General features: G+C 41.3%; 1 protein-coding gene across 1 annotated transcript in view; it reads right to left on the bottom strand.

Annotated features, from left to right (window-relative positions):
• Positions 1-9,727: 9,727 nt before the first annotated feature.
• VPS4B (vacuolar protein sorting 4 homolog B) overlaps positions 9,728-27,129 on the bottom strand; it is a 33,074-nt gene continuing 15,672 nt past the window's right edge. Inside the window, exons 5-11 of the mRNA XM_063451807.1 lie at positions 26,495-26,614; positions 25,333-25,489; positions 25,108-25,256; positions 24,850-24,931; positions 20,791-21,010; positions 16,184-16,324; positions 9,728-10,237 (exon numbers count right to left, since the gene is read on the bottom strand). Of these exons, the coding sequence (XP_063307877.1) occupies positions 10,136-10,237; positions 16,184-16,324; positions 20,791-21,010; positions 24,850-24,931; positions 25,108-25,256; positions 25,333-25,489; positions 26,495-26,614 (971 nt within the window). The 3' untranslated portion in view covers positions 9,728-10,135. The remainder of the gene's footprint in view (positions 10,238-16,183; positions 16,325-20,790; positions 21,011-24,849; positions 24,932-25,107; positions 25,257-25,332; positions 25,490-26,494; positions 26,615-27,129) is intronic.

Raw genomic sequence — 27,129 nt, 5'->3', positions numbered from 1 at the left:
TATTGGTTTAGTTCATGATATCCTGGTCTTCGGTTGCAGAACCCAAGAAAGAGGAAGTTCACTGATTGAACAGTTACTTTTATAGAATATACGATCTGTTGATTGGCTGCCCTGTCACTAGGCAGTATATTGCATTATACGATTTAAGTTAAAAGTTTTTTCTCTCATTCTTGCTTCGGAGGGAAATAAATAGAAAGAGAATGCATAATACTCGCCTCCGTGTCATTAATAAAATCATGACTTTACATCATTTTAATAGTAAAATCTGGGAATTGTCATGCATAAAAAGTGGCATTAATTCTCTGCATGAAAATATAATTTTGACTCTTTTTAAAACAATAGTAAGACCACACCTTAATCATGCTGTACTATTTTGGGCACCTGTTCTAAAAGATATTATGGCACTAGAAAAAGCGCAGAGGTATCCTACAAAATTAAAAAGGGGAATTGAATATTTTAGTTCTGAAGTAAGGTTAAATTTAGCTTAGATAATACAGCACCTCAGAGGGGATATTATAGTATTATATAAATATATGCAGGGTCAATACAAATTTTATTAAGACACGGAGGCTCCTATTATGCTGCACTCTTTCTTTATTTCCCTCAGCAGCAAAGAAAAAACTTTATAAATATAACAGTAGTAACATTAACAGTCTTAGGTGTATTCTTCCTAGTAACAGGAACAGCCAATCAGGAACAGCCAATCAGGTTCCACTTCTCCAGCATAATAGGCTCTGTCAGCCAATCCTGTTCCTCTTTCTTTGCTGCTCCCTCAGTTAAGTATACCTGATCCCTCAGCTCCTTAACTGTGGGATTATTATATCATTATTATTATCATTTTACTATTATTAACTATTATTGTTATTACTATTCATTATTATTACTACTATTTGCATTATACCGTTATTGTATTTAATTCATTTATTGATTCTTTCTATTTTCTTGACTTTAATCCTTTCCGCGGTCCAGCCTGTCCCCAGAGCCTAATTTAACGAGCGGCTCGGGGACGCCGACTGGAACCGCACTCGGCGCTTCGCGCCCCCATTTCATTACTGAAGCCGTGAGTGGCCGCCATAACCGCGGAACTCACGGAGCTCAGATGCCGGTTCCCTGCTCGCGGTGCTGGAATGTGTACACTTTATAGTGATCAACACATTCGCCGCGAGCACAACTTACCGGCTAAATCTTCCTATTCTTTCCTTTTCTGCCGCCCGCGGCAGCCATTTTCTTTGCCTTCCCGCGCTCTCACACAGCTCCACCCCCAACGTCCGGTCCTCGGAGTTGGGTTTAAGCTGTAGTGGCGGTCGGACGGCTCTTTGCTCCCTCCTTGCTATTTTCCTACTTACCTGTGAATCTTCAATACTGCTGTTAGTTTGAAGTTTATGTGAGTCATTAATTTTTGTTCTTAAAGGTATATTGTTTTCCTTTGGGTTAATCAACCCATTTTAGTTTCAGCTCAGATTTATTATTACTACCAGTGTCATACTAAGCATGCCTGGTGAGAAAGATTTACCCACCCCTTCTGGGAGTGTTAAAACACCCACAGGGGTATCTGAAATTGGAGCGGCCAACCCCGCTGATTTTGCTCCCACTGCTGATATGCAGTCTCTGATTGACGGCACTATATCTCATGTTATGACTAAGGCCCTCACATCGGCCATGGGATTGATGTATGAATCTTTCTCACAGACGCTTACACAGGCTCTGCTTGAGGCACAGAAATCGGCTCAGCCGACCGTTACCCAGGCCTTGCCAGTAGTGGTCCCTTCACAACCTCACACTGGCCGTAAGGCCACTGCAAAAACCAAACACTCTTCAATCTCACAGATGGACAGCTACAAACCTGTCACAGATGGCGCGCCTAACATACCACCGCGCAAAAGAGCCACTAGCCGGGCAAAATCGGCTAGGTTATGGAAACGGGCAAAAGCCCAACTAGATTCTGAGTCAGATCTCAGCGAGATTGAAGAGGAAAACTGCATGGATACTGAGGATCCATCAGATCCCGAATCCGATGATCTGGTCGAAGACCATGGCCTCAGAGAGCATAATACGCCTCCATCTGAATCGTTTGACATGGAGCTTAAGGTCCCAGACGATGCAAACAAATTAGTTGACCCCTATGGGGAACCCCTGTTCGACCCCGATGACCTACGTCATCCAAGGTCAGCAGACTGGTCCCCTTCGGCCCATGTGGCCAAATACGTTGCATCAAGGACTCGCAAGCCTTTAAATAAGGCAACACGTAATAAGCTACGGGCAGAATGCCCACGCCCTACTGTCCCGGACGAGGCCTGCAGAACACCTGCAGTAGACCCAAAAATCGTCCAATTCCTGGGCAAGACTGGCTGGAAGCCTAATAAGGGCCTTGATTTCTCCCTGCGCAATTGCCAGGATAAATTACTGGACATATTAGGCCCAGCAACCAAAATATTTGATATGGTCGAAAACGACCAAGACTTAGATCGTACCGCCATAAGTGGTTGGATTCAAAGAGTAATTTGCCTGATCGGCAATGCCAACTGTGCGATAGCCACAGAGCGTCGCAAGGCGATCTTATTGAAGATAGAGCCAAAATTGGTAAATATGGCTATTACCGAGCCGGGCACCCAGGCCCGTGGTCTCCTGTTCGGAGACAATTTTGTCAAGGAGCTTGGCTCCTTTGTACATACCTTTACTGCCCTAGACAAGGCGCAATCAAACATGCGCAGAGTTTTCCACCCTAAGGTTTTTGGTGGGGCCGGAAGAGCCAGGAGCCGTCTGTCCGGCCGTGTTAACAGGGATTCATTCCGACAGAACCGAGGCTCCTACACTGGACAAACCTCCTTCACGGAGCACCGCAACACCCCGACCTTCTTCCCACAACGTGGGCGGCCATGGGTTGCTCGTGGATCACGTGGCACCAGACCAAGCAGACGACCTTATGGTAAGTCATCTCCTACTTCCTTCTTCCCTAGGGGCAGTGGGGGGCAGACTCCGACATTTTTTCCATGTATGGTCACACATTTCATCAGATGCCTGGGTATTGAACACGGTAAGAGGGTATTCCTTAGAGTTCTTGTCCCTCCCAGTACAAATCTCCCCGCCACGGGGAATGTTATTCTCCCAACAAGACGCCTCCCTTGTTTCCAAGGAGGTCTCAGAATTGGCACACAAACAAGCCATCTTAGAGATTCCGATGACTACCCCAGGCTTTGTGAGCAACCTATTCTTAGTTGCCAAGAAAGGCGTCGGCGTCCGCCCAGTGATAAACTTGAAACAGCTCAACACATTTATTGCCTACAACCATTTCAAAATGGAAGGCATACACTGCCTCCGAGATCTCCTCCAACCGTCGGATTGGCTGGTCAAGTTAGACCTACAGGATGCCTACCTCACTATACCAATCGCACGTCAACACCAAAACTTCCTCCAATTCATATGGCAAGGAAGAAAATGGAGATTCGCCTGCCTCCCATTCGGACTATCCTCAGCCCCATGGTGTTTCACGAAGCTCCTGAAACCCGTGGTGGCCCTACTTCGAAGTCGAGGGGTTCGTCTTATAATCTACTTAGACGACATCCTCATCATGGGTCAATCCAACCACATTATCAAGACCCATCTGACATGGACTCAGAATCTCTTGCAGAACCTGGGTTTCCTTATCAATGGGAAAAAGTCCATCCTGACCCCTACTCAACGCATAGAGTTCTTGGGCCTCGTCGTGGACTCTACTCTACAGACACTACACTTGCCGACTGCGAAATTGGCCACCATAAAGAAGGAAATCAGACGCACTCTGAAGATTCCCCTGATCTCCCTAAAACAATTGGCGAGAGTGATTGGCCTCTTGGCGGCCTCCATCCAGGCCATCTTCCCGGGCCCTCTACACTATCGAGCGCTACAGCGCCTACAAGCCTCTCATCTGAGAGACGGGTCCTCATACACGGACATGATCTCTCTGGACACAGAGGCAAAAACAGAACTCAGATGGTGGCTCTCCCATATGGAAGCATGGAATGGCCGGGCCATTTTCGGCACCACACCAGACATAGTAATAGAATCCGATGCGAGCTTGCACGGTTGGGGTGCACGCTGTGGCAATATCTCTACAGGTGGCAGATGGTCCGAAATGGAATCTACGCTTCACATCAGTTGCCTAGAACTTCTGTCCGGTTCTTTTGCAATCCGCAGTTTCTCAACGACTCAAGCCCGATGTGCCATCCTATTGAAAATGGACAACATATCGGCAGTCCGCTATATAAATCACTTGGGCGGGACGAAATCCAAGGTCCTGGCGAATCTGGCACGAGACTTTTGGCAATTCTGCCTGGCACAGGGCATCTCAGTCACAGCGGAGTACATCCCGGGCCTCTGCAATACAACGGCGGATTGGTACTCAAGGCACCTCAGGGATTCCAGCGACTGGCACTTGGATCCCAGGGTCTTTCAAGACATCCAATCCCTATGGGGCCCTCTGGACAAGGACTTGTTCGCCTCCCGTTTGAACAAACAACTCCCCAGATTTTTCAGTTGGAAACCAGACCCAGAAGCACTGGCAACAGATGCATTTACCCAAGACTGGTCCTACACAAGGAACTACGCGTTTCCTCCCTTTGCGTTGATTCCCCGATGCCTATTACACCTACGGCAACAGATGGGAACGACAGTGCTCGTGGCACCATTATGGCCGTCTCAACCATGGTTTCCTTCTCTGTTGGAAATGGCGGTAGACATACCCCGCACTCTCCCACACTTCGACTATCTCCTCCAAGACCCGGACGGGTTCCCTCACCCCTTGATTCAACAGGAATTACTGCATCTCACGGCATGGCTGGTTTCCGGGAACCCTACTCAATCGAAGGGGTTTCGGAATCAACTCTCCAACTTCTCGAGAGCGCATGGGCACCCGGCACGAGACAAGCTTATAAATCTGCTTGGAGCAAATGGCACAATTGGAGCATGGAACGGAACCTGGATCCCATATCGGCTCCTCTGAATTCGATCCTGCAGTTCTTAACTTCATTATTTGAAAACGGCAGAGCATACCGTACGGTGAACCTCTACAGATCGGCCATTTCGGGCGCACACCAAGGCATCAATGGCGCACCGATAGGACGCCACCCATTGGTATGCCGTCTCATACGTGGCATCAGATTTGCACGACCCCCACTACCACGCTATTCAGTGCTATGGGACGTCTCCACTATCCTCCTTTTCCTCGAATCTTGGCCGGATAATGCATCACTATCGTTGAAACAACTGTCGGCAAAACTGGTCATGCTCCTATGCCTCATATCCTGCAAAAGGGTCTCAGATGTTAGAGCGTTAGACATCACCGCACGGTCCTACACGCCAGAAGGGGTCACTTTTGATATATCACGGAGAACTAAAAGCTCGACAAAGAGAGTGACATACCCAGCCTTTCCTGACAAGCCTCTCTTATGCCCGGTTAAATGCCTACAACTCTACGAAATGCGCACCATGACGTTGCGGGACCCAAATAAACATGAACTCTTCATCTCTTTCCAAAGACCACACCTACCGGTGTCTACCACAACTCTAGCCCGCTGGGTCAAGTGGCTCATGACTACGGCAGGAATTGACACCTCCATATTTTCTCCTCACTCCATAAGAGGAGCAATGGCTTCCAAGGCCTCTGCCATGGGTTGTCGCCTGGAAGACATTTTGAAAGCAGCCGACTGGTCCTCAGAAACCACCTTCCGTGATTTCTACTTCAAACCAATACAACACTTCGCAGGAACGGTAGTTTCTCAGCTTTAAACCAGCATAATAGGAGCCTCCGTGTCTTAATAAAATTCAAGGATTTTACTATTACCATGACGTAAAGTCATGATTTTATTAATGACACGGAGGCGAGTATTATCCCTCCCTCCCACCCGGCGACGGTGGAAAGGTAGACGGGAGTTGGGTAAGTTAAACTACGGTAAGTCATTTTAACAGACTATTAAATTACAGTTATACTTGCAACCAGGTGAGTCTTCACTATGATAGTCTTTTGTCTATACGTTCACCAGTATGTACAGATTAAATAATATCCCCTTGGACAAACATTGACCAAACACTAGCTCAAATACCTATGATTATGCATACACCCAGTTTGATGCTAAGATATTACCATATTTCTCCTCTTTTACAGCCTAATCTACCCTACATCGAAACGGAAAACTCCTTCATGTACAGTTTCATGTTCGGTTGGACACTTTACTACTTCGGGACTGCAAATAAAGAGGAACAGGATTGGCTGACAGAGCCTATTATGCTGGAGAAGTGGAACCTGATTGGCTGTTCCTGTTACTAGGAAGAATACACCTAAGACTGTTAATGTTACTACTGTTATATTTATAAAGTTTTTTCTTTGCTGCTGAGGGAAATAAAGAAAGAGTGCAGCATAATACTCGCCTCCGTGTCATTAATAAAATCATGACTTTACGTCATGGTAATAGTAAAATCCTTGAATTATCGTCTGGAAATATATTTGTAAAGAGGACTATATATAGGACACAAGTGCACCCACTTAGACTGTAAGAAAGGAGAATTAGTCTTAAGCATTTTTATTTTTTTTTAAAGTAAGAACAATAAGGATATGGAATTCTCTGCCTGAAGATGTGGTTTTATCAGAGTCTATACGGGTGTTTTAACAGCAACTGGATGAATTCTTGCAAAACACAATATTCAGGGATATAATTTTCAATAGGTGGGGCAATAACTTATTGATCCAAGGAGATATCCAACTGCCATTTTGTGGTCAAGGAGGAGTTTTTTTTTTCTAGTTTGTTGCAAAATTGAAAAGTGCTATAAACTTGGTATTGTTGTCTTCATTTAGATCAACAGCAAAAACATGAGAACTTCTGAGCTGGTCTGCTGGCATGTGAAGCCATTTCTTCCTTGTTAGTGCAGAGAGACATGCTGCTGCACCCCTCTCTCTGTGGAATTTCACTGCACCACATTATAACCAGAGAGAAGTAAGAGTGAGGGAAGGAAGTTTCACACAGTACTGCAGACTACACTATATGTAACACTGTATTTAGCTCCATTTTCATAGTATACAGACAGCATTTGAACTCATTTCACAGGCAGGCAATCAGACCCAGTTTACGATTTTCACCGAATGCTGCTTGCTATCACTGGGGAGAGGGGAGTGATCAGCACTGGTTGAAGGCTGCTATGCCTTCTGAAAACCTTAACCCAACAAATGAATTTATACAGTGCTGTCAGAGGGCAATCGGATTACAGACCCAAACATTTTTTTTATTCTTTATTTTTGATGTGTGTGGCAGAAAAAAAATTAAATAAAAAATACATATTGGGTAGTCTGAAGTGAAGTAATCGGTCACATCATAGCCTTTAACCCCTTAAGGACACATGACATGTTTGACATGTCAGGATTCCCTTTTATTCCAGAAGTTTGGTCCTTGAGGGGTTAAAGCGTACAGAAAAAAACAGCACTTTTTTGTGTAAAAAAAAAAAAAAAGAATTACAAGAAGAGCACAGTGCATATTAAGAACAATAGAGTAGTAAGTATACAATCTTTATGTACTGGGAATAAACTGTATAGAGTAGACAGCGCCATGCTGTATAGGCACACAAGCAGCTTAGCTTAGAGTAAAGAAGAACAGAAGAGTTAAAAAGCAATAACTGAAAATAAGCACAATAGCTGTTCCATTAGCAAAATGCCTTGCCAGGTTATCTCGTCAGAAGGGGTAGTCCTAGACCCAGCCTTGGACTCAACCTATGCCCTATAGGGGACAGAGTACAGACCCTCCAGTATGAGGTTCAGCAGCCCACTTGAGAGGTGATGTTGGGTCGCTTTGTGGCAATCTGGTAAATCCCGTGTGGGTTGCAGGGATTCCTTTGATGGTTCAGCTTGCTGTGTTGTGTGCTGCAGGTCTAATGATAGGCCTTGGCCAGTATCTTCTGGCCCGGAAGTAGCAGGGGCCTCCCTCCCATCTCTCAGTCGCAGACTCACTGCGCTTGTGTGGTTCTTCGGAGCAGCAGGCCCCAGACACATCTACAGCTTTGCCACGGAGGGTTTGGGTATGTCATTTGGGTGGTGCAGGACATACTTGGGGCTATAGTATGGTATGAAGGAGCACGTGGCACCCGTCATCTTGTGTTTGCGTGAGTGCCAGTTGCTTGGTCAGTGGGGAAGCCACGTGTCTGCAGCTTTGCCAGGGAGCAGACCAGGATAACCCCCACCAGTCCAAAGTGGGGAAAACGGGGCACCAATCAGCAGCACAGGTCTGGGGCAGAGATTGGCTGCTTCCCCCACTCTCCCAGATTCACTAGGCAATCAAGCCAGCTCAGGTTTCCTCAGTAGCATGGACACCTGGTGGAATAAATACACGTTCCAATAACACCCTAATCGGTTCAGGGGCACTACAGGAGTATCCAGTGTCGTCGATGAGTATAGAGTTTGCAGGGATAGCTGCTCTTGTTAGAGTAAATGCCAGAGCTCCCACTAGATGCTTCTGCCCGGCATGGCAGTCAGGCCCCTGGAGTAGTGAGTGAGAGAGATATCAGAAATTCTGCTTACCACTGCACTTTTAGCTGCTAGCAATGTCTTCCTGGGTTAGAGGTCTGAATAAACATTCTTTTGCCAGGGTTCAATATCTGCATAATGTGAAGGGAATAGTGGAAATTTTGAGCCCTGCTCTATTAGGTCCCACAAGAAAATCAGTCTTTTCATAGAACATTTTTTTTTCTTTTAATAGATAATCAAAAATGACAAACAAAAACATATAAATGAACACAATTTTTTTTGGAAGCAATGCATTTTCTGTAGTGAATATGTTAAATTCAACAGAAGTTCTGTAATTTCATAAACGCACATGGACTAAATGGACAAAAACCAAGAAAACCAAAACCAATAGCGTAAAAATATATAGGTAATTAGTAAAAATGTGAAATTCTATTCTAATGTTATTCTACTGCTCAGTAGGAGAAAGATGTTTATGTACTGACAGCATGGCAAACTACAAGTAAAAATCCCAGTGTACTTGTTTCGCATAGCCTAAAAATAACTCAAAATAAAGGAATGTATTGCGTTTTGAATATCTACAAGGCACAAAGTCAGACACTGGAGGCATAACAAATTACATTCAGTCACATGACAAAATCCATGAATATAAAAAATGCTATTTGAGATTGAATTTTTTTTTTTTTTTGCTTGGAACATATCAAACTAGTCCCCTTAAACTGCAGAGTTTAATTTTCCTTATGCACCAAGCAATTATCTGCAAAACTTTAAATATTTATTGAAATTGTCATCACTCGATTGAGGGAAAAATGAGGGAGAAAACAAAAAGAAAAGACAAAAAATAAAAAATAAGGACAGATCTCTAACAAATGTTAACGGTTTTGAAAATATCATATATAGTTCTACAAAATATATACAGATTAATAATCAATGGATGCTTTAGTTTTCCTATGAAGATGAAAATAACATATGTATGCTTAATACAAACCTTGTATGTCCCAAAAAATGTAATAATAATAATTGAGGAACAGAGAATGCTTACGTAATATCATATCCTTTAAATTGGCAAATATTGGATTTTTTTTTTTACTACTTTTGTTAAAAAGGGAGTGTTCTTTTCAGTACAGAAAATTGTCATGGTTGGCATTTAAATCCTTTTCTTTACAACCGAAGGCCATTTATTTTATTTCTTGCTTAAAATCAAAACAATTATGTGTATGGTTACTGATACTGTTGCATGAGTGTTGATTATTTTTTTGTATGGAGAAGGTAACAGCAGAGTAGTGTATGAACTTCAATTTCCAAACTTCAACATTCATACAAAGATTATGCATCTTAAAATAAATCTGTGTTTTCTGTGTAATTCCCCAAGAACCTTTTCACGAAGTTCAGGCAACTCTGATTACACGTGGTAGGAATGCTGTCAATAAATGGCAGCCTGGAGGCTTTGCAGTAAACAATTTACAGTAGACGCTAGAATATACATATATATTTTACAAGAGCTATGAACTGTTGAAATTCAGTATTTTTTCCATTTTGCTTAAGATGTCTGTATACTGGCATGCATCCCCTGGTTTGTATGCCATTTTTTACAAGTAAATAATATCTAAGCTAGAGGAACAAAATACCAATGGTCTGTGTTGATTTTTAGGTGGTTTAACCTTCTTGTCCAAAGTCTTCTGTGAATTTCTTTAATTTTTCCAAGTCTTGTTCATTTACTGTAGGTTTGGTGTTTGATAATGACCTCATCATGTCAGCCTGTAATAATGAAAAAATAAAAAAATGTAAATCCGAAATTTTATACTAGACTAGAAAGTAATAATATTAATTTTGTAACTAAAACAACCTTAGTGCAATTAGGAAGTACAAAAACCTTATTATCGCAACTGTACCCTATGCATTTAATTTATGATTCTTACATTTGTTAAAGGAACAAATCAAGACACCATAATAACTTTGTCAACATTAAGTTGTTATGGTGCCAGTTTACCTCACTCAGAGTTAGAAATGTACATACTTTTTTGTCACTCTGCTTTGTGAATGGGAAGTTACTGATAGGCTGAGAGTGTCAGCTGATCAGCAGAGTCGCTGTTTGAGGGTTCCTGATTGAAGCCTTGAAAACCAACAGTTCAGAGCCAGAGCAGACAGGTGCTGGGTATAAGATAAGCTGGTGCCAAGGACCTTCTAGCACCATAACCTCTTTATTTCAATAAAGTCATTATGGTTCCCAGAGTGTCCCTTTTTATAATAAAATTTGGTATTGAAATGGCTTCCTTTATTGAATAAAAAAAAAAACCTGTATATTCTGCAGTTTACCATAAAGTTTTAAAGGTAGAGTGAGCTATACATACTATTAGATATGATTTGGTTTTATTACTGAACAGAATCTACATTCAAATGATGAAATCCTATGTGTGGATAACATTTTGGTGGATAGAAACTTCAGAGTATAATTTGCAGAAAATGTAAAAAAAAAATGTCTTCTGCCATTTGCTCTCTAGGAAAGAGTGATCATAAGCATCGTTTATATTTTTACAACTTCCCCCTGAAAGCCTTCTTCCGATTGTGTAAAATAATTTGCTCTCACTGTACTACTCAAAATATATCCCAACTTGAAATGATGCCCTAAACTAGATTTAATTACATGCCCAATGTGTCTGTAGAAGTGTACATACTGAAGTGATTTGTCTCTGTTGTATGATACCAGTTCAAATAATGCCAGAAGTATAAACTCATGAATGGCATAAGATAACACAATTAAATAAATTATATACCGTTTTTCCTCGCCGTTAAATGGTCTTTCTAAAGATACCATTATTTTCATCAAATCCTATAATTTACTTTAACTTTTTTTTTTATAAAAATAATAATTTTTAACTTTTAAAAATTCTTTATTTTTGCTGTGCATGAAATAACAGTCGCATGTCAACAATGCCACAACAGCATTTACAAACATTTTGGAAGCAAGTATTGGTTAACAGTTGTATAGCATTCAGAGAAAACGCACAATTTTTTAAAGTTGATAAGACAGGCTAAATACAAGCTGGATAATTACGTCTGTCATAATGAATTACTTTGTCGTTTAGTAACAATAGCTTAACATTAATATTCCGTGTGTCTAAGCTTTTTTATGATTGAGGGCCCTGTTGCTGCCTGCGACTACGGCCGCGGGTGATTATATATATTAAATGGCGTCCAAGGACATCTGTGTGGCTAGGCTATCTGACTCTGCGTCAGTTGTGCGAGCAGCCAGACAATCCCGCATCGTGTTAACGCCATGCTGTAAAGTAGATGACTCGTGTGGGTCCGCTCGGCCAATGCCCCCCTTCGGTAGGGTATTTGCTCTAGGTAAGCCGGTAACATGGTGATAGCTGGGATAGTGAGTCTATCGTGTCTGAGGGCTGGGTTCCTGCCTATGTGTTTAGAAATATGGATCCAATCCTGCTTATGAGACATTTTATACATTGCAAGACATCACTAAAAAATTATGAGCTAATAGAGTGCATCACATATCTAAGTTGTTGCGCTGTACCTTTGATGTAGGTTACATTACCCATGTCTAAGCAAAGATGAGGTGTTTAGTGGCTGGCTGCTAATTGCAGGTTACGCCTGCTGAGAGAGGATATGGGCACTTGTGTAGTTTGAAGCAGTGCGAGAAGAGGAAAGTGCTTAAGAGGTCATGCGGCTTGGCTAACTAGGGACATATAAAATAAAATAAACATATGAACTGTGTACTCGCTGAATATGGAAATCGGAGTCCTATTCTGCAGATTACTACAATGTCCTGTGAAGTGCTGGATTGTATAAGCATGGCCCCAGCTCCACACGTCCTTCAGTCTTTCCCCTCTCAGCCTATGCCCTCAGGGTTTACCGGTCTGTCCAGCATGGCGGTAGCTTGCCAAGTTAATGTCCAGCCCCGGTCGGCATGTGGGGCGGCTGAGAGGTGGCCTCGTTGGTTTTGCTGCGTAGCCTAGGACTGGCGGTGGTACGGTGGGGTGTGGTACCTCACGGCAACGGTGCGCAGGACATATGTCCGCGGCTTGTTGTCTTAGCCGATAGTGTCTTTTCCGTAGCTTTCGTCGCTTTAGTGTAGTTGGTTTAGTGCGGGGCATCTGTCGGCTCGTAGGAGGCTTCCCAAGCCGTTCCTTGTTGCGTGCTCGGTCTCCCTTGTCTAGTTCCCGTATGTCCGCTGCTAGCCTTGCTCGGTTGAGCAGCGTGGCCCAAAAGCTGTCGAATATGGCTCTCAGGGTGTCTGGTACCTTGGTCTTAGGGCCTGCTGAGATAGGCTGTGGCAGTGTCAGACCTCGCGTTGCAGAGTCCAGTGCCGCCATCTTGGATTTCTTCTTTCCCGCGTGGCTTAGAAGTTTTGCAGGGCTCACAGAAGCGTCCTCAAGGACCGGGATAACCCCCACCAGTTCACAGGGGGGGAGGGGCGGGGATTTGGGAGTGCCCCCTTGTCCGCCAGAGAACCGGGAGAGCGGCAGTCTCTCCTCGGCTCCCACCCTCACAAGCCGCTGGCCACGATTTGGTCCGCCTAGCACCAGAGACCCAAGTATCGGGTAACCCCGGGTGCCTCGCAGTCTCCTTATCACGATTATTGCCTGTAGTCGGTGTGATCAGGTGGTCGGGCGATAGACCCAGAATCTTGGCTCCGGACTCAGGAGCTCTCGACATGCACGTCTAGTCCGCTTGAGAGTCAGACTCCGCCCCCAAAAATGATAAACAAAACAAAACAAAAAAAACCCCACAAATTTTCTGACTTTGACCCCCAAAATCTGTTATGCATCTACAACTGCCCCAAAACACCAGTGCTACATAGTTTCTAATATTGTCCTGAGTTTAGAAATATGCCAAATGTATGACCTAGACACTATTTAGAGAAGGGCTACTAAACTGGTTCATGGATTTCAGGATAAAACTTACAAGGAAAGGTTAAAGGATCTTAACATGTATAGCTTGGAGGAAAGACGAGACAGGGTGGATATGATAGAAACATTCAAATACATAAAAGGGAATCCACACATTAAAGGAGGAGACAATATTTAAAAGAAGACTACCACAACAGTCTTAAATTAGATTGGACTAGCCTTCCAACTGATGAATGTTAACATGTTCTTAACTTTTTTTGCAAGTTATAGGTCTATAAGTACAAGTAGGATATTGCCGTTTCAAAATATATATATATATATTTTTAGAAATGTATCAATATAGACATTGTAAAACTGTTATGTCATAAATCTCTGAATCACACCTCACATGTACATATTTTTTTTCTTCTAAAGCACACAACCCAGGGTATTCAATATGTGGTATATCCAGTCTTTTTTTTGTAGCCACACTGGCCTACGTTAGCATTTATATTTGTTTGTGTGTTAAAAATGCAAATATAAATGGCTACTAAAAAAAGACTGAACATACCCCATTTGCAATACCTTGGGTTGTCTTCGTTTGCAAATGGTATGCAATCATGGGGGTAATTCTCTTTCCTGGGCTTCCATACGCTCTCGAAGGCATCATAACCAATCTGGCAAATTTCAATGAAAAAAATAAAATAAAAAAAAATAAAATAAAAATGAAAATCAAACTTTATATTTGACCCCGTTACTCTCAAAAACACAATAAAACCTGTACATGGGGGGTACTGTTATACTCGGGAAACTTCGCTGAACAAATATTAGTGTTTAAAAACAGTAAAACGTATCACAACAATTATATAATCTGTGTAAGTGCCATTTGTGTGAAAAATGCAAAAAAAAAAGTTACTTTCATGGACAAGATCATCGTTGTAATACATATTACTGTTTTGAAACACCAATATTTGTGTTCAGGGAAGTCTACCGAGTAAAACAGTACCCCCCATGGACATGTTTTATGTTGTCTTGGAAAGTTACAGGGTTAAATAGAGTCCTAGCAAATTAAATTATCTGGACTTTCTGCCTGGGTTATCAGGCAGGTCCCTCAAATTGCAATTAATAAAATTACTTAATTATGTAAAAATATCACATTAATATTCATGTAGAATTTAAATATATACAGATATTTATATATTTGAAGTCTACTTGTATTTTTATAACATTATTTATGTAATTATGTATATGGACATATGTATATTTCTTATTTTCATTCTAAGTGTATTTTGATCTAAATATATATTAATATCAAAATACAGTTAGAATAAATTTACATATATCATCTAGTATATATATATATACACACACATATATACACATATATACATACATACACACACACACAATTAAATCAAAGAAATAATAAAATAAAGGTGGATTGGTGCTTAAAAGTGCAATTGTAAGTGCAACAACACCCAGTGTCTAAAATCACTCAAATGACACTGAATAAACTTTACTTAAATAAAAACAAATAGATAACAGCAACTGAAAAGAGCAATCTAGGTTGAAACCTTTTACCTCATCTTTGTTATTAGCTTATTCAGTTGCGGTTATCTATTTGTTTTTATTCAAGTAGTCAACATTTAGCATGTTGCGATTACAAATTCTCTAGTAGTCACAGAATACAAAACCGCAACACATAAAAGGAGTATGGACATGAGGGATTTTCCAGCTCACACAGTACAGATTGCAGCACGAGAGGGAGATCTACCGCTCATCCCGCATCTACTAAAACGGTCGTATGTAGTTGGCAAATTCCAGAACAGATTACTGGGCAAATGGGCTTGCGGGTCTACTCAGAGGCACACTCAGAATCACCGCAGCTGGGCGTGAATGCCAAGCCGCAGTGATTTAAAATGTTGCACATTGCTCACCTGTGACCAATTGTGGCCTCGGTTACAGAGGGATCTCTCAGGTATTGAAAGATATCTGCAGTTCCCCGATATGAGTAGTAGCTAGGCTAGGTGCAGGTTTAGAACTACCATGGCTGAGTGCAATTGCTCAGCTGCAGTAGTTAAATGGCTATGTGCAGCACTAACTTTTAGACGATTTAACCCTGTTGGTATTGTTATTGCATGAGTGTCTATGATTTTACGCAGTGCAGGGCCATGCCACCATGTAGTCTTTAAACCATAATTAAGTGGTTTTGTTGTATAGCTCAAGCTGTGTCACTGCTGTTTAGGAGTTAAAATACATTGTTTATGCAGCCTCTGGTTCTGACTCTCACAGCCTGTATAAAAATGTTTAATTTTGCAACCAAAAAAAAAAAAAAAAATCTAAATCAAACTGTTCAACAATGGTTTAACTTCTTACCTAGGATCCTTGCCTGATCCAGGAGAGCCTGATGCCCCTACTTAGAACTTTCATTAGCTCTATTTAGCTAAGCCCTGCAGTGTGGACCTCACTGAAAGTGTCAGTTGACCTTTTTCAGCCAATGATGCAAGCTCTGCACCACCAGACTTAACCAAGAGCTAGAAGCTTCCAACAAAGAAGGTAGAGAGCGGTGCTAGTTGGACCCTAGGAAAGACAACTAACTATTACTAAATGGCTTGACTTACATTGTGAGAGCACCGGGATACTACTGGCACCATAACCTATGACGCCTGAACTATTGCACTAAGCTAAAGTTCTTTTGGTGCTTAGAGAGAGTCCCTTTCACACAAGTTAAATGTGATTTTCAATGTTTATTTACTGGTGATCAACAGAGAAGCAAAAGTTTCCATTTCAAAGTCCTAAGGAGTAATGGTTCCCCTTTATTTGGGGGAAAAATAAATAATAAATGACCACAACTAACCATGCATACAACTGGCTCCAGCAATGTATCTCCTGGAACATCCATCCAGGTCATCTCTTCAGCATTTGGATCACCAGGAGAGCATGGGGTAAGGAGATCGTCACGGATTACATTTGGATCGAGAGGAGATTTACCTCGTACCTAAATAAAAATAGATTGTGTTACAAAACATATAGTAACATTTTATGATAATTTGTGCCCTCACCAACCTCCCAAAACAAAACCGTAAAGACCACCACACAGGTTCTCATGAACGGTAGAGATGAGGATGTGCTATACTATGAAGGTACATGTGAGCTTGTTATTTGTTGTGGAATTTTTTGGCCACGATTTGGTCCGCCTAGCACCGGAGACCCAAGTATCGGGTAACCCCGGGTGCCTCGCAGTCTCCTTATCACGATTATTGTGTGTAGCAGTCGGTGTGATCAGGTGGTCGGGCGGTAGACCCAGAATCTTGGCTCCGGACTCAGGAGCTCTCGACATGCACGTCTAGTCCGCTTGAGAGTCAGACTCCGCCCCCAAAAATGATAAAAACAAAACAAAAAAAACCCCACAAATTTTCTAACTTTGACCCCCAAAATCTGTTATGCATCTACAACTGCCCCAAAACACCAGTGCTACATAGTTTCTAATATTGTCCTGAGTTTAGAAATATGCCAAATGTATGACCTAGACACTATTTAGAGAAGGGCTACTAAACTGGTTCATGGATTTCAGGATAAAACTTACAAGGAAAGGTTAAAGGATCTTAACATGTATAGCTTGGAGGAAAGACGAGACAGGGTGGATATGATAGAAATATCTAAATACATAAAGGGAATCCACACATTAAAGGAGGAGACTATATTTAAAAGAAGACTACCACAACAGTCTTAAATTAGATTGGACTAGCCTTCCAACTGAAGTGGTAGAGGTTAACACCGTAAAAGGAGTTTAAGCATGCGTGGGATATGCGTAAGGCCTAACTATAAGATAAGGCCAGGGACTAATGAAAGTATTTAAAAAATAGGTCAGACTAGATGGGCCGAATGGTTCTTATCTGCCAACACATTCTATGTTTCCATTTTGTTTCTATTTTGTGAAGTTACAGTGCTGTAAAAAAGACATGACAAGTTCAGGTTTTTTTTTTTTGAAGTGTGAATTTTCATGGAGGGTTTTGATGCGTCAGTGTCCCACTTTCGAGCACTTTAGCAGGCTGCATATTCCAAATACACCATTAAAGCATACAATTTGATAAAGAAGACATCCCAGGGTATTTCAAAATGCATATTTTAAACCTTAGCGAGGGATCATTTTCCCACTAGCTTGTACCAAGTGTAGTAGTAATAAGCATTTTTTAGGCCTTTTTGACACACAAAGTGAGTTTGCACAGTATATTTTGCAAACCTTATGTGTGCTACGACTGTATAATACTTCATATGCTGCTCAGCTATGTGGTCTGAGTACAGCAATACCCCCATATGTACCTTTGCCAAGTATATGTGGATGGTGAAGGGGCACATTTGAGACACAGAAAGTTTTTTTTCCAACTGAAGTTTTACGCTGTGTCCATGTTCCACTTTGGAGTAGTTTAGCTGGTTTGTAATTCAAATTACTCCACAAACACATACAATTTTTTAAAGAATACACCCTGGGTATTTCAAAAGGCATATTATAAACCTTAGCATGGGATCATTTTTCTGCTAGCTTGTTCCAGGTGTAGTGGTAATGAGCATTTTTGAAATTTTTTTTTTTTTTACTCTTTTAAACATTTTTTTGTTTTTTAATTTATTACATTTTAACTTTCTTAAAAAAATGTTTTTTACTGTTAACCCCTAACTAGCAGTAAGCAGCACTAACAGTAAATTCCCCAATTTCCCATAGCTAGCAAAATATATACGTAATTAATCAATTAATGAAATAAACTGAACACCTGAGGGTTAAAAAATAAATAAATGGAAATTTATCGCTGGAAATGTAATGTAACTGCTTACGTTCTTCTTTATGACATGCTCTGCATTACAAAATTAAAATAAAGAATTTAAAAAATAAAATGTTAACCCTCAGGGATTAAAAAAAAAAAAAAATAAAAAAAATATATCAGATAACAGTATTATACTGTGATCTGTATTTTCATAACCATATGCAGTGATCAACTGCCAAGGAAGGGGTTCATTTTTATTAGGACTGGGTAAAGGATGGGTGGGATTTATTATTATTTTAACATTAACCCCTTAAGGACACATCTTCTGGAATAAAAGGGAATCATGACGGAATATGTGTCATTAAGGGGTTAATACATTTTTTTTTTTAAAACCTTTAACGTTAACCCCTAGAAAGCCTAACACCAAATTCCCCACTAACTTCCACCCACCCCAGCTAGCTAAATATAGAAATTTAAAATATCTAAGTTAATAAAATACATTTAACCCGAGAGTAAAAATTAATAAATAAATCAGGTGACCGTAAAATGTAGTCCCTGATCAATTGGCATGGAAGGGGAATTTTATTACTCTGATGCTTGGAATGTCTCTGTTATGTAATTTCTTATCATGCTTGAATCCTTTTCATAATCACTGCATAGATGTAGATCTTGTAATGAATATGAACATGTAGTGTCAGGTCATATTTGCTATCATTTCCTAACTTGATACTAGGCACCCATTGATACTGCACATGCCTCAAACAACCTCTATGGAAATGTAATAAAAATGTTTTGTAGGGTTGGGGGTTGGGGTGGCTGAAGGACGGGAACAAATTGGCAACTTGAGATTCTTGCATGTTTTAACATTTTACAATTTCTGTATATCTTCTAAACTCAATGTCCCCTAAACATCTTATATGACCTACATGTCTCCTCTAATGGGGATGACTTGGCTGAAATCTAGTCTTAACGATTTATTTACCTATGGACAAAAAAACATGCCATGTGAAGACCAACTTAGAAATAACTATGCAAAGGATAATTTAAGACATGTAATCTAAAATATCGATTAGTCTTAATCTAAACTTAATATAATTAAAAAAAAATGTTTTTTGTAGTGCACATAGATATTACAAGTAGGCAAGAGGTGCCCCAAAGGCAATCATCCTCAGGCATTTTCCTCGCTAAACATGCGGGACCAGAGATTAACGGGCTAAATTTTTTGTTATATTCAGCTTAACCCAGTAGGTTACTACAGTTATGAGGCTTGGTCAGTGTCTATACTAGTTCTATAGATGTCGCAAGTTATGCATGCATACTATGGTAGCTGTATAGACATGCTAGTACATATGAATTGTAAATGGTGTTCATGCTAAATTTCTGTTAGTCGCTTTAAAACTATTAACAGTTGCTTTAATACTATTGTCAGTCACTTGAATACGCTCACCAGTCGCTTTAATACTAACATCCATCGCTTTAGTATTATCAGCATTCGCTCTAATATTATCGTCAGTCGCTTTAATATTGTCGTCGCTGTTATCACTCAGCCCAATCTGGGCTGTCCATACTGCCCCAGCGGGGAACCGCCATCATGGTGGTCATGAGACCACTCTCGGAGGGGGAGTCCCACTGCTGGCCGATACCTGCTCTGCTTGTTCTGTGTAGCGGGGGTGAGCGTCCTCCAGAGCAGGCATCTGAACACTGTCCAGCCCTGCTGGTCTATGGGTTGCACGCAGGTGTCTCCGAGGCTGCAGCTGCTTTGTAGTGTGCTTGGTCCTCCGAGGGCCGGGGTCAGCCGTGGTAGGAGGCTAAGTGTCACCGGATCGTGGGTTGTTTGGTGGCAGGCTGGACAAAAGGTGAGTGGGATGTCCAAGCTTCCTGCTAGGGTACCCTGCTTGGCGCCCTGCTCGGTCCTTGCGGTCAGTTGTGGCCGGGTGCGGGGTAGTTCCCCCTGTGCAGCCGTTATCGTTGTTGGTTTGGATGGCTCCTGGGGCAGGTAGTAGGGATCTCTCTCCCCTTCATGGCAGTGTCTGGAGGCATGAGCCACGGTGTCAGCAGTCGGCACAGGGAGGGTGCTGATCATCCCTTTCTCTCTTACACACATGGCGGCTGCCATTTTGGGTGCAGCGGTTGGGCCCCCCCCCCCGGTTTTGTCCGCTGTAACTCGATCAGGCCTTTAGGCTGAGGACCGGGATCAAACCCCCACCCCCCCACCCCCGGTCCATAGGGGGGGAAACAGGGCCGGATACGCCTGGGTTCATGCTGTAGGCTGGATGCTGTATTGCAGGATAGTGGGGCAGCGGCCGTCCGCCCCACTCACCACCGGAGAAGGCCTCAATTGGGGCACCGAAAGTTTCTCCTCCAGGGGACTGAAGCCCGAAGAGCCAGCCTCTCCCTGGTTCCATCATTCCTTCTGCTTTAGGCACTGTTGCGGTCGGTCTGTTTTTCCATTAAAATACATGGTTTTTGTTCATTTTTAGTAATGTGATGCAGGAGCTTCTCTTGCCTGCGACCGTCCAGCTCGGTGGTCTGGCCCCGCCCCCATCTAATTAAGTTCTATGACCTAGCACATCCAGACATGCATGATAATTAGTGCAGTTAACTTATTTGCAGCATTCATAAGTATGAAGATCAAAAAAAACTGAACACATCACTTTTACACTTTACAAGCAGGCAACATTTTCATCAGATAATAAATACATACCCTTTTAAAGTGAGTGGCAGATTGAACTTTCCTGACTGGCTGCATTAGGGCATCACGCACAATGATGCTGACGTCAGCACCAGAATATCCAGGTGTTCTTTTTCCTAGCTCTCGATAGTCTGCTTCTGTGAGGCTGTTTTGGGTTGTCCCGAGATGAAGCTTGAACATACTAGCTCGAGCATGCTCTTCAGGAAGAGGGATGTAAATCCGTTTTTCAAACCTGTAGAGAAAAATCAATGTAAGTGTCAAATGACTGTTGCTAAATTATTAAGAAAAAGATCCCGCATCTCGCATACATTCCAGTTGCTTCAGGCCCAGGGTTTGCAAATCCCAACTTAGGTCCAGGCACTTAGGATATTACAACATTTTGGCTTGCACAGAGGTTTTTGTCAAGCTCATTTGTTCCAATAAATCAGCTTTTTCCAATATCCTGAGTGCCTGCACCTGACTTTCTTCAGGTTGCTAAATTAGTGTAATTTGAGTGGACAGAAAAAGTCCAATGAATGTAGTTGATGTGTGTATTTGAGGAAGGATTGAGGAAGAGAGAATATTGAAGACAAAACAATTTTCCTGCCTCTGCAGATGAAATGAAAACTTTTTAATGTAATATTGCTATATCAATGAAACAGCTGTGAAAGTACAACATGAATTCAAAATGGATTAATTTTAGTCTAAAAAAGTTAAAGGACCACTATAGTGCCAGGAAAACCTACTCGTTTTCCTGGCACTATAGTGCGCCCACCCTCAGGATCCCCCTCCCGCCCGGCTCTGGAAAGGGGAAAAGGGGTAAAACGTACCTTTTTCCAGCGCTGGGCGGGGAGCTCTCCTCCTCCTCTCCGCCCCGTCGGCTGAATGCGCACGCGCGGCAAGAGCTGCGCGCATTCAGCCGGTCGCATAGGAAAGTATTTACAATGCTTTCCTATGGACGCTTGCGTGCTCTCACTGTGATTTTCACAGTGAGAATCACGCAAGCGCCTGTAGCGGCTGTCAATGAGACAGCCACTAGAGGATTAGGGGGAAGGCTTAACCAATTTATAAACATAGCAGTTTCTCTGAAACTGCTATGTTTATAAAAAAAATGGGTTAACCCTAGCTGGACCAGGCACCCAGACCACTTCATTAAGCTGAAGTGGTCTGGGTGCGTAGAGTGGTCCTTTAATGCTTATGGAGCCATATGCTACACAGAAGATTAGCTCATGTCATGTTCACTGTGAATGGTAAATAAATCTTCCTTTTTTGGCACTTGTACACATACATATCTTAGTGAGCCTTAGGGATGGGTAGCCTGCACCAATGAACAGGGTTCCATGGAAAGCCCCATCACCACCAACAAATCATAGTTTAACCAGCAACAATTCACAGCAAGTCAACGGTCAGTTTTCATGAAGGGTTTGTAAACAGATAAACCTATTGTATATACTTTGCTTCTTTTTAGAAAGTATGAAACACTACTGACTAGTAACATTGTCATAACTGAGCAACACAAGACAAGGAATCTCCCATATATTAGTGATTTATTTCATCCTCTTATAATTGGCAATCCTATGCTACCAGGGACATTTGAAGTATTCATTGCTGAAGCATTGTAGCAGTGTGACATTGCAGTGAGGGTCCCGTTTTCCAGTAAGATCAGGTAAGCAGTCTCCCTGTACTATTTTTAAAGGAACATGAGAACTGAGTCATTTGTTCCCACTGCTCAGACTCACTACTCCTGAGCAACATCAATGACCATAGTACACCATAGAAAAATAGTTACCCCTAAAAAATAAAATAAAAAAAATAAACAACACCCCCTCTGTCTCAGATTTTTTTTGCTTTAAGCTGTAGCAAGCAAGTTGAATTGTTAGTGTAGGACTCACATACGAGGCCTGCCTTGATGTGGCAGGTGTGCTTACATCTAATGGCCATTGAAGTAACTAAATCTCCTATATTTGCATAGGAATTTGGAATAGTAAGCAAGTCATTTTTTTTCCTCTTTTCCCACAGGTCTGGGGCCTCAGGATAGAAGATGCCAAAATCTGTAATGTCAGATTTCCATTTTCACAGTCTTTAAGGCTAGACATAGTGCACACTAGTATGTTGATGCACTGGAGCTCTGTGGGAAAGGCCTGCTTGTCCCCAATATAAGGGGGGGGGAGAGGGAGAGAATACCCCTAGTGGCAAAGTGGAGCGCTTAAAAAAAGTATTAGACATGTGCATGGGTGGGAACCAGGGGAGACATTAGGTCACCCCGTTTATATTAATAGCCCCCCCCCCCCCCAGAGGTCACGGGGAGGCACTATGTCCCCCCATTTTAGTTATTTTTTGTGTTCCCCACCATGGGGGAACCACAGCAAGAGCTGCCGAGTCAGTAGTAGTTTTAAATGACAGCAAGCAGCCACTGGCTACTCACTGTTTAGGCGGCATGCCGTGAGTAGGGGCATGCGGGAGGATTTAATCTCCCTTTTATCAATATGGGGGTCATAGTGACCATCATACTGATTTATATTGTTTTATGACAGACAGCAGCCATTGGCTGCTCGCTGTCATTTAAAACTGGATATAAATGTATCGTGTATAGAAGTGTAAAGAGTACAAGTAAAAAGTAGCTATCTGATCTATACAGCTACTTTTTCATATTGCAACATTGTTATAGTTTTTGATTTAACTTTTGGTTGCATGTACTCTTACTGTAGCTTTCTATTACTTCAATATAAAATGCAGATTTTTATATCCAATTTTAAATGACAACAAGCAGCCACTGGCTGCTCTGTTTAGGCAACATTCCACTACTACACAGGGGGACCTGGCACAGGAAGGGGCAGGATTTAACCTGTTCCAATTCCCCCCTTATTGTACTAGCGGCTAGGCAGTAATAGCTGCCCAGTCACTAGTACTTTTAAATTTGTTTAGGCGACATGCCCCTACTCGCGGCATGCAGAAGGATTTAACCTACCTCTTTATCAATATGGGGGTATAGTGACCCCTATAGGTTTTAATGCAGGGGTGGGGGATTAGGAATAGTTATTTATTACAAAGAGGGAGCTGTTAGCGCTGCAGACTTCCTCTTTTTTTGGCACATGCACACAGCTGTTTTCGTCCAAACGTATATAAACAAATAATTTTTTTTAACAAATTTCGTTTGAAACCTAATGGTTTGTGGACGAAATTCGGGATTGACGAATGAAACTTTTATTTAGTACGAAACGAAAATGTCACCGGTGCACATGTCTAGCGAATATATAAAAGAAGGAGACAAATCCAAATAGTGCAGATGGTAATATTGTGGAATTATCTATCTTTCCGATCTCTCTCTGCAAAATCTTTTACTCCAGTAAGGTGTAAAAATTTGTGTGTTTGAAGTAAGCGCTTAAAATTCTAAAAAAGTGTGATAGCAGCTCAAAACACTTAAATGTGGGAATACCCCTATGCCCTCTCTCTCAATCACTTATTCACTTACGGTTTGAAGTCAGATCTCAGGATCCTCCTGCTCGGTCTCCAGCCTTTGCCTTCAGCCAGATCCGACACTGTGTGTGCAGGAGATACATCTCCCACACTGTCGGCTCTGGCTACGGGGTTACCCCTCCGGGGTTACTACAGGACACAGGATGCATGTTCACAGTGCCTCCTGTGTCCTGATAGCACGTTTGATGTCTTCAGCTAAACGTCAAGACATCAAATGTAAGTCCTGCGCATCAGGCAGGGCATAACTCGGGAGTACCTCTGGTGGACGTCTGAGTGACTGCCACTGGAGGTGCTCATAGGTTCTAAGGTAAACATTGCATTCTCTCAGAAAATACAGTGTTTACATGAAAAAGGCTGCAGGGAGCTATTGTACTCACCTGAACAACTCCATTAAGCTGAAGTTGTTCAGGTGACTATAGTGTCCCTTTAAGTAAACCTAGGCAAAGATATAAGAAATAATAATTTATAAAACTTTCCAACAAAGACCAATAGTAATCATAATTTATTTTTTGTGAACAATAATTATGGTATCTGAGGAAATAGTACCAGTAATCATTAATCAATTGTTTGATTTAGTAAAATAAATACATTTCCATTTAGACCTGTATTGCATACCTTCTCCGGATAGCAGAATCCAACACCCATGGTATATTTGTTGCTCCCAAAACCAATATGCCTTCATTATCAGTTCCAACCCCTAGAATTAAAACAAAGTATTTAGATATTGTAAAATAGAATTAGCAAGCCAACAAATCTTTTTTACATTGCTGTTGCAACATATAAAAAAAATTAAAAAATGAATACCTTCACCAATACAAATATTTTGTTAAACCGCTGCATATTGACTCCTACAAGTTAGTATCAAAGTAATACCTTGCATCTGCACTAGAAACTCTGTTTTAATTCGACGAGCAGCTTCACTTTCATTCTCACTTCTTGATCCACACAGTGAATCAACTTCATCAATAAAAATGATCGAGGGTTTGTGTTCTCTGGCAAGCTGAAACAAATTCTTTACCAATCTGAAAAACAGATATTTCATCACTTTCAAAAATACACTAATTTATATCATGCACATATTATACAAAGCCAACTCACTTTTCACTCTCTCCTAACCATTTCGACACAAGATCCGAAGAGGATATGGAGAAGAATGTAGAGTTATTTGCTTCTGTAGCCACAGCCTTGGCCAAGTAGGACTTCCCTGTTCCTGGAGGTCCAAAGAGAAGGATTCCTCTCCATGGAGTTCTCTTACCTATGAAATAAGTTTGAAAACAATTTCCGATGACTGCATTGAATTTGGAGGTCATAATATTGTAAATTTAAGTAATGACTTTTTGAAATAAGAGTACAATATTTACAGGGTGTGCATTTCAGCTGTTGCAACTACTTTTGTAAGAAGAAGAAAACGAAAAAAAAAACAAAAAAAAAAAACACATACATAAATTAAGCTTGGATGCAGTATGTGGGGAGGTTGACCGTGTGGAGGTGGCAAGGCTTTAAAAGTTATGTGCCACTGCAAGCATCGAAAGTCTATGTCCCATTTACCAGGGCTAAACTTTCACTTGTCAATGGTTAGTGGAAATGTTGATCCCAATAAACATATTCAAGGTATAAAAGAAAAAAAAAAAGAGTTCCTTGCATTTTTTTTTTCATATAGGTTCACAAATACTTTATGTTTAAAGTAAAAAACAAAGAGATACGTGGATGAAAGACAAAAACATTTCCTGCAAGTTATTCCATCTCAGGAGACCTCAATCATATTATTTTTCACTTGTGCCATAACCAAGGAAATCTATACTACAAGTACTGCAAGCAGACTCCACCCACAGAGGCACTTCAAATTTGACTTCTCTTCACACTGGATGACTAGTACATTAGGCATGTGCCAATACCCTTATTGTCACAGTGAGAAATAGGCCCATGAACCAACCAAGAAATCAGGAAATGTAGAACATGCTAAAGGCCTCAGGAGCCATGTAAGGTCAATGGACCATGGAAAAGCAAAGGCATATATATAGGCCCAGGCCAATGCGTCTCGTGGACATTCAGATTTTTTTTATACAAGGTTCCTTCCTGCTCCCATGGAAACCTAGCTGTATAAACTCAGCACTGTGCAGATGCCATTTAGAAAGATACCACTCCTCAATAAATCTGTATGGACACAGTTTAATTAAACATGACCAGAAATGTACAATGCAAGTAAAAACTTAAAACAAGAGGAGAAAAAACAAAACAAAAAAAAACAAAAACATTTCACCTGTGAAAAGATGAGGGAATTTTATTGGCAAAATCACAGCTTCTTTGAGGGCTTCCTTTGCACCTTCAAGTCCAGCAACATCATTCCATTTCACATTTGGTTTCTCCATGACAATGGCACCTTTAAGAAACAGAAAAAGATTAGAAATCACGCCAGAGAACAGTATGAAGGGACATGTATCTCTTTGGGACAATTGCAATTAAACATTTATTACCTACTTTTTAAAGGTATTCTTGCTTTATTTTGGTTTGTACATTTGTTTGCTTTTCCAAAAATAAATAAATTGTCAAGTGATGCATGTACCTTTCAGCTGCCAGAAATGGTATGCTACTACCAAATTAAGGAGCCAGAAGAGGCATCATAACCAACAACTGTGTTTAGGAGGTCACAAAAGGCGGAAAAGTAACAAACTGCACCATTACATTTATTTATATATTGCCAACATATTCCGCAGTGCTCTACAATAGCTAAAAAAAAGACAAACACAACATTTTCAGATAATATAATTGACATATGGAACAGAAAGTGAAGAGGATCCGGCTTTCTATAGATAAGAAATGATTGGTATTGAATTTGAAGGATATATGTACACAGTAGGCTGAGCATCTCATCAGTTACATTCTTGAGAATCATAA

Source organism: Pelobates fuscus, chromosome 4 (genome assembly GCF_036172605.1).
Source record: "Pelobates fuscus isolate aPelFus1 chromosome 4, aPelFus1.pri, whole genome shotgun sequence".
In the NCBI taxonomy this organism is placed as follows: domain Eukaryota; kingdom Metazoa; phylum Chordata; class Amphibia; order Anura; family Pelobatidae; genus Pelobates; species Pelobates fuscus.
This window is presented reverse-complemented; position numbering and strand designations above follow the sequence as displayed.